This window comes from Rhipicephalus sanguineus, chromosome 1, assembly GCF_013339695.2.
Source record: "Rhipicephalus sanguineus isolate Rsan-2018 chromosome 1, BIME_Rsan_1.4, whole genome shotgun sequence".
Lineage (NCBI taxonomy): Eukaryota > Metazoa > Arthropoda > Arachnida > Ixodida > Ixodidae > Rhipicephalus > Rhipicephalus sanguineus.
The window spans coordinates 239,630,490-239,643,488 of record NC_051176.1 but is presented as its reverse complement, the minus strand read 5'-3'; the positions used below and the strand labels follow the sequence as shown (position 1 = coordinate 239,643,488).

The window sequence follows — 12,999 nt, the reverse complement described above, 5'->3', positions numbered from 1 at the left end:
AAAGTTTGTCACAGAAAAAACCGACATCACACATGCTAGGTACAAAAGGCGGGGTGAGTGGCAAACGCTTAGTAGCATTGTGGCAGTAAAGAAACTGATGGAAGGAAGGGCACATGGTACAGTATAAGTATAGTTGCAAGAACCTAGAGCATTGCACGGAACCCTTTGCTTACAAAAAGTTCAGTTTTGGAAGTGTTTCACGAAAGCATAGAGCCCTAATGCAAGTTTGTTAGTAGTGCTATGCGCATTGCAGAATTGATATTTTGAGTGTTTACATATTTCATATGCTCACATCTCTGTTTCAGGGAATCTAAACACTTGCTGAACATAATCAAAAGTCAGTACTTTGCAGAGCTTTTAAACGTTGGCGGAGATGAAGAAAAGGCTGGGAAGCCATCTAACCTCACGTGGTAGGTGTCAACTTTTCAACAAAAATTCTTGTCTTCATGGAGGCAGTGAACTCGCAGCACGTATTGAATTCAGGTGTATTGTCTTTGTTGATGATTGACATGCTCTTTCGACAACGACTTTCGCGGTAAGCTGTGCACCACCCTCGTAGGCCTGTATTGCTTGTGCAAGCACATAGCATAAAGACAGGAAAGGTAAAATTGAAGCAGATATTAAGGGTTACAGCTTTTATTTGTGTGAGCAGCATACTGTGCTTATTTCACTTTTTTGCGGTAGGTGAGCAATTTAAGCACATCTTAGAACTACTAACTTCCAGTTGGAGCATCTGTAAAATCGGTCGCACTAGGGATGCCATGGAAAAGTGAGGAAAAAAAAAAGAATCATAGGGTCCCTTATGCATTTGCCAAAAAAAAAAAAAGATGAAGGGAAAGCCACGCGGTGTGGTTATTTTACTGTACACTTTATATCGACATCTAACTGACACTAATTAATTCCCTGCTCACTGAATTCGCTTTGATTATTATCATATAATATGCAGAGTCATGCTTTAACTCACTTTTGTAAGGTTTTCACACCCCTAAACATCAGTAAGCCGAGTCACCCAAGCGCTGCTCTTTTTATACTCTCCAAGTGGGCTGCGCTGCTATGTGGAAGTTTTCCATGACATCTGCTGCACCAGGGAATCGCCTTCTTTATCGCGTCGGTTTCATGCATTCGTCAAGACATGAAGTGAAAGTCACATGAATGTCTGTTAAAAATATTTTTAATCACGCAAATGCACAAAGACGAAGTGAGCATGTAGCTTGCACGCCAAGGAGCATGGGGTGTTATATGACAGGCTAAGTCACGCGAATGCTGCTTTTTAAAAAATCTTTTAGTCGCGTGAACAGTGTAATGACAAAGTGACCTCACAGCTCGCGTGCTAGGAGCCACGAGGCTCCTAGCATGCGAGCTGTGCGGTCACTTATTTGTACTAAATGCTCGCTTTTTTTTTTTTTTTGCCATGTGACCCTTCTCATAAGGCATATAAGCCTTTCACCTTAATATAGGTAGGATGCTTTGTCCATCAGCCACACATGCAAGTGGGGACGTACAGCACCTCTACCAGGGCCACAATATCTTTGCCTCAAAATGTAGAGATCCCATGACTGCTGATTTCGCAACCTTTAACATTCTGAAAGCCCTGTAGTATAGCTTATCCTGTACAACAACTATTTATGGCTGCACAGGCTTGCCTTACAGCCACTGAAGTACAGTGTAGTTCTTTATGTAAGGGAACACGTGGGTGTTTGTTCCCTTTCATAAAGGACAAGCCTTTACAGTTGCTGTTGAAGGAGATTCACATGAAGGACTAAGGATCCGAGCAACTATAGAAATTGCAAGCCAGTTTGAATTAGGCCAAACCTTCCAATATAGTGGCTTTTTCTTTTTTTATGATTATTGAAGTGAACATGTTTTCTGAAAAAGGAGAATAATCGAGGATTAGGGTACTGCTGCTGCTTTTAATTAAGCAGCAGTTCAGTAAGGCCTTAACTTAATGATAACATTTCAGGAAGGAGAATATTATTGAGATTTTTTACTTTGTAGAAGTTCATCTTCAGAGGCTGCACAGTTCCTCGCACTTACCATGTTGATTTGCTGAGGATGTGAATAGTGTATCCCTTCCACATATAGGACCTATAGCAGTTTGATTTTTGTTGATTTGCATTGTGTGTTATTTATTTGCTGTTATATCTGTACAATAGGTATCCAAATGAACTGGCATGGCAGCTTGATTTGTCTCGCATCATGATACGGAAATCTGAGGCTTATGCACGACTCCACAGTTTCCTGATATCAGAAACAGACACAGTAAGTAGAAACAGTTTTAATTGTGGTCATGCATACTTTCAGTCATCATATACTGGGTTAAGGTACACATTTGTTTCCTGCTAGACCTGCGAGCCCCCCCTCCCCCTCCCGTCTGGCTATCTCTGTGCGCCTTTTGTGCATCAGAGACTGACGGCTTGTTACTACTTCTACTTGAGCAGTGTTCGTTGGCAGCACTCGCGCACTTTCACTCACACATTGAACATATAATTGCGCGGCTACATTATTGACTTGGACTTATATGGAACGGGACGGCAATGGCAAAATTGCGCCTGGAGGGTCTATATTATTGCTGTCACAATGAAAGCTGTTTGAAAATACAGTAGACTCTCTATAATTCAAACTTGAGGAGATCTCAGGATTTTATTTGAATTATCAGAAGTTTGAATTATCAGAAGTTCTCATAAATATGACTCGGGGCAACACACCAACTAACACTGCAATGTTTATTGTTTCTCAGTGCCGCAGCAACATCATAGACTGCTCTGCATGATTGCCAGTGAAATTTTTATACATCAGCGATAATACTAGTTTTTGTTATTATACAAGGCATGCATGGGTGTGTAATTAAAGGGACACTAAAGGCAAATATTAAGTCGACGTTGATTGTTGAAATAGCGGTCCAGAAACCTCGTAGTGCTGCTTTTGTGCCAAGGAAGTGCTTATTTTCAAATAAAATCACGTTTTTAGTGGTCCGCATCGCGTTAGCGCGCTTCAAATCTCCCGCCTGAAAATACGACTCTCATACGTCACTGCTGCCGTGCCCAACGTTGCCCGCTTTTACTGCGCAGTTGCCGACACTAGTAGCAGCCGAGCGGAAGTAGCGGGACCCACAGTAGCAACAACGGCGCTGCGGCAAAGACTTGCTCGGATGGGCACATTCAAAGCCGTCACCAAGTTGCGGTTGGTCTCGTAATCCTCAGTACGAAAGTGCAGCGAGCACACACGCAGAGGTTTTGACTGTTTAGCACACTGGCGCAATGGCATGACACTAAGCCACTTCGAGCGTAAGGGTTCATTCCGCGGCACCCAGTGAAAGGACACACCGGTTTCCTTGCTGCAGCACTGGCGTTGTGCACCATTCGGGCATACGGCAATATCACACGCATGCGGCATATTGTCGAACTTTCTGTCAGAGTGACTTTCACGAGCGCGCAAAACACGCACGGCAGTACGCGATCCCGAAACTACCACTGAGACGGGCGAGGCACAGTTCGGCGAAAACGGAACCTTTGAACCATGTTTGAACCACGCGCGCCGTTCCCCATGGCAACGCCACGGAGGTTTTGTTTTCCATGAATCAAGCGGAAACGAACAAACAGCATTTTATTACGTCTTTTGATGCTCGGAATGTTCTTTTTTTTACTGCTGCTAGTTTGATTACTAGTGATTTATTGTAGGCCGACTTCCCTACGTCATCGGGATTACTTCGAAAATGTCCCACTCGTGGCGCTCATCATGTGATACATTTAGCTTAATTTCTCGGTAAGTAGGGCACTGCTGTTGATAATATTGCCGTTTTAGAAGTTGTCATACATTGGGCTTTCACTCTGACATAAATTGTTATTTGCCTTTAGTGTCCCTTTAAGGGACGAAATGTGTTGCGCCCCACGAGAGTTGCTAACCCCTTCTAATTCTTAAGACGCTTTCTCGCATGGCATACCGCAGAGGAAGTGACTTTAAAAAATGTTTAGCATGCGATAGATCAAGGCCAGACCGTACAGTTTTTTTTTTTTCATCGGTCAGCAGGAGATTATTGGTGCGCAAGGTTCGGCTGGTTTGGCCGTTTTGTAGGCAGGCTTTATTTGCACCTGTTAGTAAGAGAAAAAATGTGAATGTTCAGCTAGAAGCAACAAAGGCAGCAGATATTTCCAGACATGGACAAGCAGAAAGTTTGAATTAACCAAATTTGTGCAGTGAGGCAGTTTGAATTAAGCAGCTTTAAAATATAGTGAAAACATAGTGGGCCAACCAAAAATTTAAGATTTGTTTGAATTAACCGAAAGTTTGAATTATCAGAGTTTGAATTATCGCGAGTCTACTGTAGTGTATACGTACATTTACTGCAAAAGATAAGCTATCTAGCGAGTTTTTTTGTTTTTTTGTTTTTTGCGTTACCGTATTTTCTGCTCATCCCGAAAGTGTTTTCGTAAAATTTACCCTGCCCAATAAATGCACACCCCAGCTTTATTTTGGTTTTTCGGGAAAAAGTGCGTTCCTGACACGAGTAAGTGCAGCATTCACTTAGGTCAAACCTTAGTTTTATGTTTGTTTTAATGAATACTTCATTAATTGCCCTAGAATGCTTGTGAAGAGGGTAGTTCATTATCTTTTTGATTTTGCAGTGATTTTTGTATGAGGGCACCATGATACTGAATTACAGTTCTTACAGCATAAGCGCAGAGGGTACAGCTTGGGAAGCTATTTGTAGCAATTTGAACATTCGAAAAGACATCAAGGGGGGGGGGGGCTTTTCAATGTTACTTTTATTGATTCAAAAGGACAGACTGTGTCCTGTCTTGATCTGTCACCGTCCGTGTGATTCTTTGCACTACTGTTCCGAATTATAATTTTACTGCTTTTACTACGGTTTTCCTCTGGAGAAGTAGCAAGGTACTAGTGCTTTACTTTGTTGCTTGTTTTTAAAAGTCATAGTTTGGACCAAATGGCAGAGCGTAAGTAGCAATTACAATGTAATAAACAACCGTATGAAGTAGAGCTCGTAGCTTTGTGGGCTGCTTAGTATATTACAGTAAACATTTTCTCTTTAATTAAATTAACAAGCATGGTATCATGCAAACAAGCAAGCATGATATATCGTTCAGGGACTGCAGGACCTCACTGTCACAATGCTATTATGATGAACTGCTGAGGCAGAGGAGAGCAAATACTTTGCTTTTTGCTTCAATGCATCTTGGAAACTTTCAGCTAACACGACATCCAACACTGTGTGTGGAAAGATGGCACACTGATTGTCAGCTTGCCGAGACCTTGCACCTGCCGCAGATTACCTGCAAGATAGGGTGTGCTAAGAGCTAGCACAGAAATTATGACCGGTATAGCCAGAAAAAGTCTACCTGAAAGAGCACCTTCCTGCTGCAGAGTGCTCCTCCCTTCCCATATTCTGCTCTTATGGGTGCAAGAGGAGATGACACACATCAGGCTGCCACCATCCTTCCTGGCTTACCCTTGCACTTATAGCGTACTGCACGTGGGTCACGATGGCCTCTTACTGCACTTGTAGTTTGCATGAAATCTCACAGCGACGTTGAAAATTCACTTGTGGAGATTTCCTGTAATTGCAGTCGCAGTAAGACTGCTGATGCTCTAGTAAGACTGCTGATGCACTGTCATAAGCTCCTTGTCATAACACATGAAAATTCACATGAGGATTCTCTCCAGTTCAGTAAAAACAGTAAATGCATGCGCATTCAATAACGCATTTAATTAAAAGCACGGGTGTTGTCATAGTGACAGACAAAGAACATTACGGAGGAGCAGCTCACGGGATCCGGACCGGATGTCATAGTGAAAATCTCAGGTTATAACTAATGTTTAGCATACATCATATTGAAAGACGTGCTAGTGTCTTAAAAAAAACTGAAGATGAAAATTCTTATGCCAGAGACGAAATATTCTTGTTAACAAACATTCTTTTTCAATGTTTCCTTTTAATTAGGGACCAAAAATAATATACAGGGTGTTTCAGCTAACAAGCACCAAGTATTAAAAAATTAAACATAGGCGCTATGCTTCTCCAATTAGTGCAGAATTGTTCTGAGCCATACAGAGCACATCAGTTTTTTTTTTTTTCCAATCTGCCAAGCTTGGTAATGAACAAAGATTGCTTAATGAACTTTTTGAATGCCGTAAAATCCCGAGCAAGCGCCCCCCGCCCATTTTCGAGATGTTTGAAATATGCGCCAATTACTGAGCAAGCACCCCCCCCCCCACACACACCTCCTTTCCTCGCATCATTTTTTTTTAAACTTGTTCTCTGCTACAGAAATCTGCAGCAGCAGTAACCGGGAACCCAAGTTCAGAGACTCTTTAGATACCAGGATGATTTCTTAGTACTTTTACAGTGTAGTGCCTCGGGGTTGCATTCTGAGTTGTCACAAATTGTCGGAACATTTCAAGAATGTCTTGCCTCCTTGTCCAAAAAAATGGCAGGAACTGGAAGATGGAAGCTTGCGATGAAAAAATCCGTAAACAGGGGGTGGATGCTCAAGTTGACGTTTCGACAAGTGGACTTTTCTTCAAGGCTGGAACTGTCTTAACACATAACACGCTGGAACTGTCATAAGCTCCTTGTCATAACACATGAAAATTCACATGAGGATTCTCTCCAGTTCAGTAAAAACAGTAAATGCATGCGCATTCAATAACGCATTTAATTAAAAGCACGGGTGTGCATTCTTTATTCTTAGTGGCTCTGCTGCCACCATCTTGGATTTTTGTCTCCGATCGAGCAAGGGCCCCCTCTCCAAATCTTGTCCGATTATCTTTCACCGTAGAGGGGGTGCTTGCTCGGGATTTTACAGTAGTAAACCTAGCAAAAAATTTTCAATATAAAAGTTGCAGTGCTTGTTTTAGAATCGTCGGATTTTTTAATCTATGCTAAGATAACTCCCTTACTTTTTTTCGAGCCTTTCTTTAAACCGCGGGAATTTTAAAAAATACCACGTGACTGCCACCTAATACGCGGCACTTTTAGTGCCCTCAAGTGTAAGTTGAGTGAATTATCAAACGCTGCTCCGTGCACGAAGGTCGATTGAGCAGGCTATCAGTGACTGCAATAGGCATTAAATGATGGTAGGGGCATACCGTCTAAAAAAAAGATCTACGAAAGTGCACCTGCCATCTGTGAGTGAATCTTTTATCTTGGTCCTTCATCACGCTGTCACCCTTGCTCCTTCCAATGTGTTTCTTCATTGGTGCGAAAAGAAAAGAAAGAATGGCTACACTGCATCATATGCTGCCTACGGTCTGGTCTCATGGCATTTGCTCCGTGGCTGCCGCTTTTTCATTGAAGAATTTTTGTCGTTGAAATGGTATGCTTCTTTTGTCGATTAATATCTATAGAAGTCACCAATAGCCCGTTGAATCAATGTCCGTGTGTGAAACAGCCCTTGATAATTCGTTCAACTTACATTTGAGGGCACTAAAATGTTCATGATGAAACAAGCGCGATAAGTACGAAGACTCAGAAAGGACACAGGACGGAGCACTCCGTCCTGTGTCCTTTCTGAGTCTTCGTACTTATCGCGCTTGTTTCATCATGAACCTATACCAACACGCCCAACTGTCAGTCACACTAAAATGTATTTTTAAAAATTTGTGCGCTTTAAAGAAAGGCCAGAAAAAAATTAAGCAGGGGAGTTATCTTACCATAGATTTAAAAATTTGATGTTTCTGAACAAGCGCTACAACTTTTGTATTGAAGATTTTTCTCTAGAGTTACCATTTAAAAAGTTCATTAAGCAGCTTAATCTTTGTTAATTGCAGAGCTTGGTAGATTCGAAAACATATTCTGACGTGCTCTATATGGCTCAGAACAGTACTGCGCCAATTTGAGACACGTAGTGCCTATGTTTGTTTTTTAAATACTTGGTGCTAGTTAGCTGAAACACCCTGTATTAGCTTTAGCCGAGATAGTACCTTTGCTATAGTACATGTGAAGCATTTCCGTTATTTAATTGAAACGTTTTTTTTTCTTCCATCAGGGTAACATTACACGACAAGAAGCAGTAAGCATGATTCCGCCTCTTCTACTTGACATCCAACCCCACCACAAGGTTCGTGCTCTTTTCATTATGTATTGTTGCTTAGTGACTAGCGTTGTGCTGCTGTGCACGGTGCCATAGCATCATTTAACAGTTTAACAAAATATGGAAGCCAAGCTTCCCTCTCTTGAATTTTAAGTCCAAACTTCATTGTCAGTAAGCTTGGGTAATGTTACTGATTTCGAAATAATTTGAGCGATTTTAGGGTACAAAACCTCCTACAAGTTTTCCTGGTTAACCGGCCCATTGAAAGCGTAATTTGTTGCATTGGTAATATCAGCAGACCTGACTAAGCGAGAATAATGGTTGGTTATATCCAAAAGTTTGTTGTATGCATAAACTGTTGTAACGGCCACAGACTGTATAAAGGCTGTATGAACTGTAGAAGCGTATATGAAGTGTAGACATGTCTGCATCCTAAGCATGTAAACTTACGTTGTACTGTAGTGTCATTAGTGGTAAGCTGATCAATACTTCAGATTACTCGTATTGTCAGTTTTCATAACTGCTGCCCCAGCAAGAAAAATCAGTAGTAGCTTTTATTTACGTTTTCTTTTTTCTTGGAGGCGGTTGTCTGACCACCCTCTTGTATGTATGTTCGTGTGTGTGTTTATAGTGTGGACGTGTATATATACACACAAAATTCTAAGTTTTCGGGGGGGGGGGGGTGAACCCCTAAACCACACCCATAGCTACGCCACTGACATGCCCTCATGCCACACACTGCCTATGGTACAGCCGCAGTGTCTACGATCACCAGAAAGCAGAAAGGGACTGTTTAACTGACAGTTTACCAGACCCGTGTGCCATGTTCTGTGCAGCTTCTTTGCATTCTCCAGTGCATACTAGCAGTATTGGTGTGTGGCAGGCAACCGAGAAGGTTAAAGTTTCCTCCTAGAGGTAGTTTGAGATCAGATGAAGTTATTTACACGTTGCACCTGAGAGTCTTACTCACAGTGCTAGCATTTTAAATAGGGGTGTGCGAATATTCGAAATTTCGAATATTTTTCGAATAGTGTTTGCTATTCGATTCGATTCGCACTGGAATTTTACTGTTCGAACTATTCGAACTTCCCAAAAACAAGTACAGTCAATGTCTGATTGAAAGTGACCCCTTCAGATTTTCAGTATGCTTCACCTCATCACACCCTGGTAATGCGGCAAAGCTGCCTTTCAAGCTCCGTCACTGTCGAACTTTGTCAAGAGACAGTCAACATCCGATTGGAAGTGGTTCCTAGATTTTTAATATGCTTCACCTCATCACACCCCGGTATTGCGGCAAAGCTGCCTTTCAAGCTCTGTTACGGTCGAACTTAGCCAAGACACAGTCAACATCCGATTGGAAGTTGTCCCTAGATTTTCAGTATGCTTGACCTCATTACACCCCCGTATTGCGGCAAAGCTGCCTTTCAAGCTGCGCTGCGGTCGCAAATGTACTAACTCAAGAAAAAGCTGGTTCCAACATGGAGATGAAAGATGTGGCAGAGGTGGGGTCTCAATTTATGCTGTTTTGAACCTGAAATTCGGGCAGGAAGTCCGAAAAATCGGAAGCCGAAGCTTTTTAGCATCCAAAATTTCAGATGTTCTCATATATCGACGTCTACGAGTCAGATTTGCAACTCCAGACTCGAAGGGAGCACACCCTTGGCCACCACATCAGTTGGGCTTCCACAGAAGTTGAAAGAGGAGGAGAGGCTGAGGAAATGGCATCTTTGCCTATCATGTGTAAAGTGTTGTTGGCAACACTTTGGTTGCACCAAATCATGTACATAAATAGAATTCGGCCTCTACATTGCCTCATTCTTGATAAGACAACTATGAAACACGACCCTGCCAGTGCTTCATCAACCTAGCGAAAAGAAACGCTTTCATGTTGCTATCTCATAAGCATATGCTTAGGAATCCTCTCTAACTTCTTTTTCTGCAATTTCGCTTCGAAGTATTTGAAAAATAGTCTAGAAATATTCGAAAAATATTCGATTCGATTCGCACTCACGCTTCAATATTCGAATTCGCTTCGCACCCAAAATTTTGCTATTCGCACAGCTCTAATTTTAAATGCAAAGCATATCTTAGCCTACTTACACTAGACCCAGTCTAGCCTTAATAATTGATATTTGCCCATACTTTTTTAAAAAATGATAGTGTCAACAGTGGTAAACATTGAGCCAGTGACCATGTGTTTAACAGCCAAGGCCTTATCTTAACCATTACCTAAGTGTACAGCCTTGAACATAAACATAAATTTCAAACCATACGTATAATGAAAGGTTGTGTCAAACAAAATAAGAAACGAGCCCTCAAAATTTTCTTCCTTCATTCAGCCATATGCATGAGTCACTTGTATGAAAAAAAAAATGCCGTAGTTGAATGCGGTTAAACCAAACTTGTCGAGCGATAGCAGCAACTACCGCGGAAAGCATACAACGGTGGTGTCCTGCACGTCAGCGCCTAGATGCATAGATGCAGCAAGCAGCGACACGCTGTCCACTTTGCTCTTCATATTGCCGGCAAGGGAGTCACGTGGCAGGAGTTGTGGTTCCGAGGCATGCGGCTCTTGCGGAACGATGGAGAGGGGTGTGTGGGAGAGGAGAATAAACCAACACTGCTCATGTCTATCGTTGTGATGACTCACGTGCGAGGAGGAAGAGGAGGAAATTGATGTTGGCCGATTTTGAAGGCTAAATGCATTTACAAAGTCACTGTCCAGATTTTTACTGGGAGGAGTACAGCTATTGCTATAAAAAGAAAGGCTAAGGAGCACTTGAAGTGATGTAGTGTCTCGTAGTGGTTTTTTAAAGAAAGTGCAGTATGCCTATGTATTATCGAGTTTGCATGTTGTGAACAAGGACATAGCAAGTGTAGTGGGGTTGATGTAGTGTCTTGTGATTTCTTGTACTAGAACAAATGTAGTTGAGGGACACGGTGTTGTGCCACTCACTTTGTGCTGCAGTGGTGTAGTAGTGTCGCACAACATCGGGCCTCGAAAAGAACCACCACCTATCAAGGAAGTTTACTCATTACATTTGCTTCACATCAAATTAGACTAACATCGCAGATAGTTTATATCAACAGTTTCATTCTTTTTTTTTCTTCTCCCTGTTTTTGTAGGAGAAGGGTCAGTGCCAACAATAAAAAACATTTTTGTTCCAAGGTGACAGCTTTTAAGACTAGAAAGCTGGGGGAGTTGGTATGAATACATGTTGGGAAATTTCCAGTGCGCACACAACAGACAAGGACATGAGGAAAGACGACATAAAAGCGTGACATTCGCGCTTGTATGTCATCTTTCATCAAGTCCTTGTCTGCTGTGTGCGCGCTGGAAATTTCCAGAAAACGCTTTTAAGGCATTTACATTTTTTGCCCAACTTCGTTTCTTGCTGATGGGTTCAGAGTCACTATACCGTATACACTCGTGTAAGGGCCGCACTTTTTTTATGCAATTTTGATGAGGTGCGGCCCGGCCCTTCGATGGAAGTGTGAAATTTTTGTTATATTTTCGATCCATGTGTGGAAAAACCTATTTAATCGTGCCATATATCTGCCTATAGCACAATCGCAAGCGGTTGTGCTATAGGCAGTCGTCAAAATGAACAGTGGCACAAAGTATCAATGGCACCGGTGAGAAAAGCGACAAGATCTCCCATATAGTGCTGCGTGCCCAAAGCTCACACATAGCACTGCGTGACGAAGCCGCAGGACAGCTATTGCCATGTGGTAGCTCCCGTGAAATGCGCTGTACACGAGACGCGACGATGCTGCTGTTTGCTGGCGATTTTTCATCCCCTCCCCCCCCCCTAAATTTAGACTGCCAAGTTGGGGGGAGCGGCCCTTAGTTGAGTGTATACGGTAGTAGTGCAGTGGCGATGGTGCTATGGCTCCAAGCACATGATTGCAGCATGTTTCATTGTCAGTCATGACAGCTGCATTTGTGTGGGGCAAGAATTCAAGAATGCTCACTTACCAAGTATTGGTGTGCATTAAAGGACGTCAGGTGAACATACTTTATTCAGAGCTGTATTCTATACAAAAGGATTGCGAATTTGGTGAGTTAGAAGGTACACATATGGTAAGTTTGCTGGAAGAAAAATATGAGAAAATTAAAAACAGACTGCTTGTTTCTTGCTTCCTCTTCTTTTATTGATCTTCCTGTGGGCTGATCATCATGAATTGCAGTGTTTCATTTCATGGCCACTGTTTTGTTTGGGAGATAAAACACTGTCAATCCAAAATTCATCCAGATCTTTTCACTTCTCTCAGGTGTCTTGGTAGCTTAATTATGTTCTGTATCTCATTGTTCTTTTATGTGACCCATGTTTAGCTGCACTGCATGCTTGAAGAAAATATGGTCATGTTTATACAAGCCCATTATAGTAGGAGCAATGAACTTCGCAGCCATGGTCTTTGGGCCAGTGGTTTTCCACTTGCAAAGCAGTGAGAATGGGTTGCATTGTGCAGGTTTTGGACATGTGTGCTGCTCCTGGCTCCAAAACAGCTCAGGTGATGGAGATGCTACATGGGCACGTGAACACAATCCCTGAAGGAGTTGTGGTGGCCAATGATGTGGATAACAAGCGCTGCTACATGCTGGTGCATCAAGCTAAGCGGCTCCACTCCACCTGCTGCCTTGTTACTAACCATGATGCAGCTGCCATGCCGAACATGTATCTTTCTAAGGAGGTGAGTTTATTGTGTGACACAGCCTGTGGTTCTTTAGTCATTTCGATTCCTGAAACTGTGGTCATTTCGAACCTGAAATTAGCCTTTGTCAAAGAATTGAAATGTGTGCCTGCACTATTGGTGATTGCTCCATGGCCTGTCAGCTCACCAGTGTCCAAATAATTGGGGGATTGCTTAGTAGACCCTTTTTGCAACCGTAAAGTGAACTTTCTCATGGAGTAGTTTATCAAGCTAAGGGCGGCATAGTCATTTTTGC

The 12,999-nt window shown here is 42.3% G+C and overlaps 1 protein-coding gene across 1 annotated transcript in view; it reads left to right on the top strand.

The window, feature by feature from the left end:
* LOC119375280 (RNA cytosine-C(5)-methyltransferase NSUN2) overlaps positions 1-12,999 on the top strand; it is a 54,584-nt gene that overhangs the window by 4,235 nt on the left and 37,350 nt on the right. The window contains exons 4-7 of the mRNA XM_037645464.2: positions 306-410; positions 2,154-2,259; positions 8,004-8,075; positions 12,522-12,743. Of these exons, the coding sequence (XP_037501392.1) occupies positions 306-410; positions 2,154-2,259; positions 8,004-8,075; positions 12,522-12,743 (505 nt within the window). The remainder of the gene's footprint in view (positions 1-305; positions 411-2,153; positions 2,260-8,003; positions 8,076-12,521; positions 12,744-12,999) is intronic.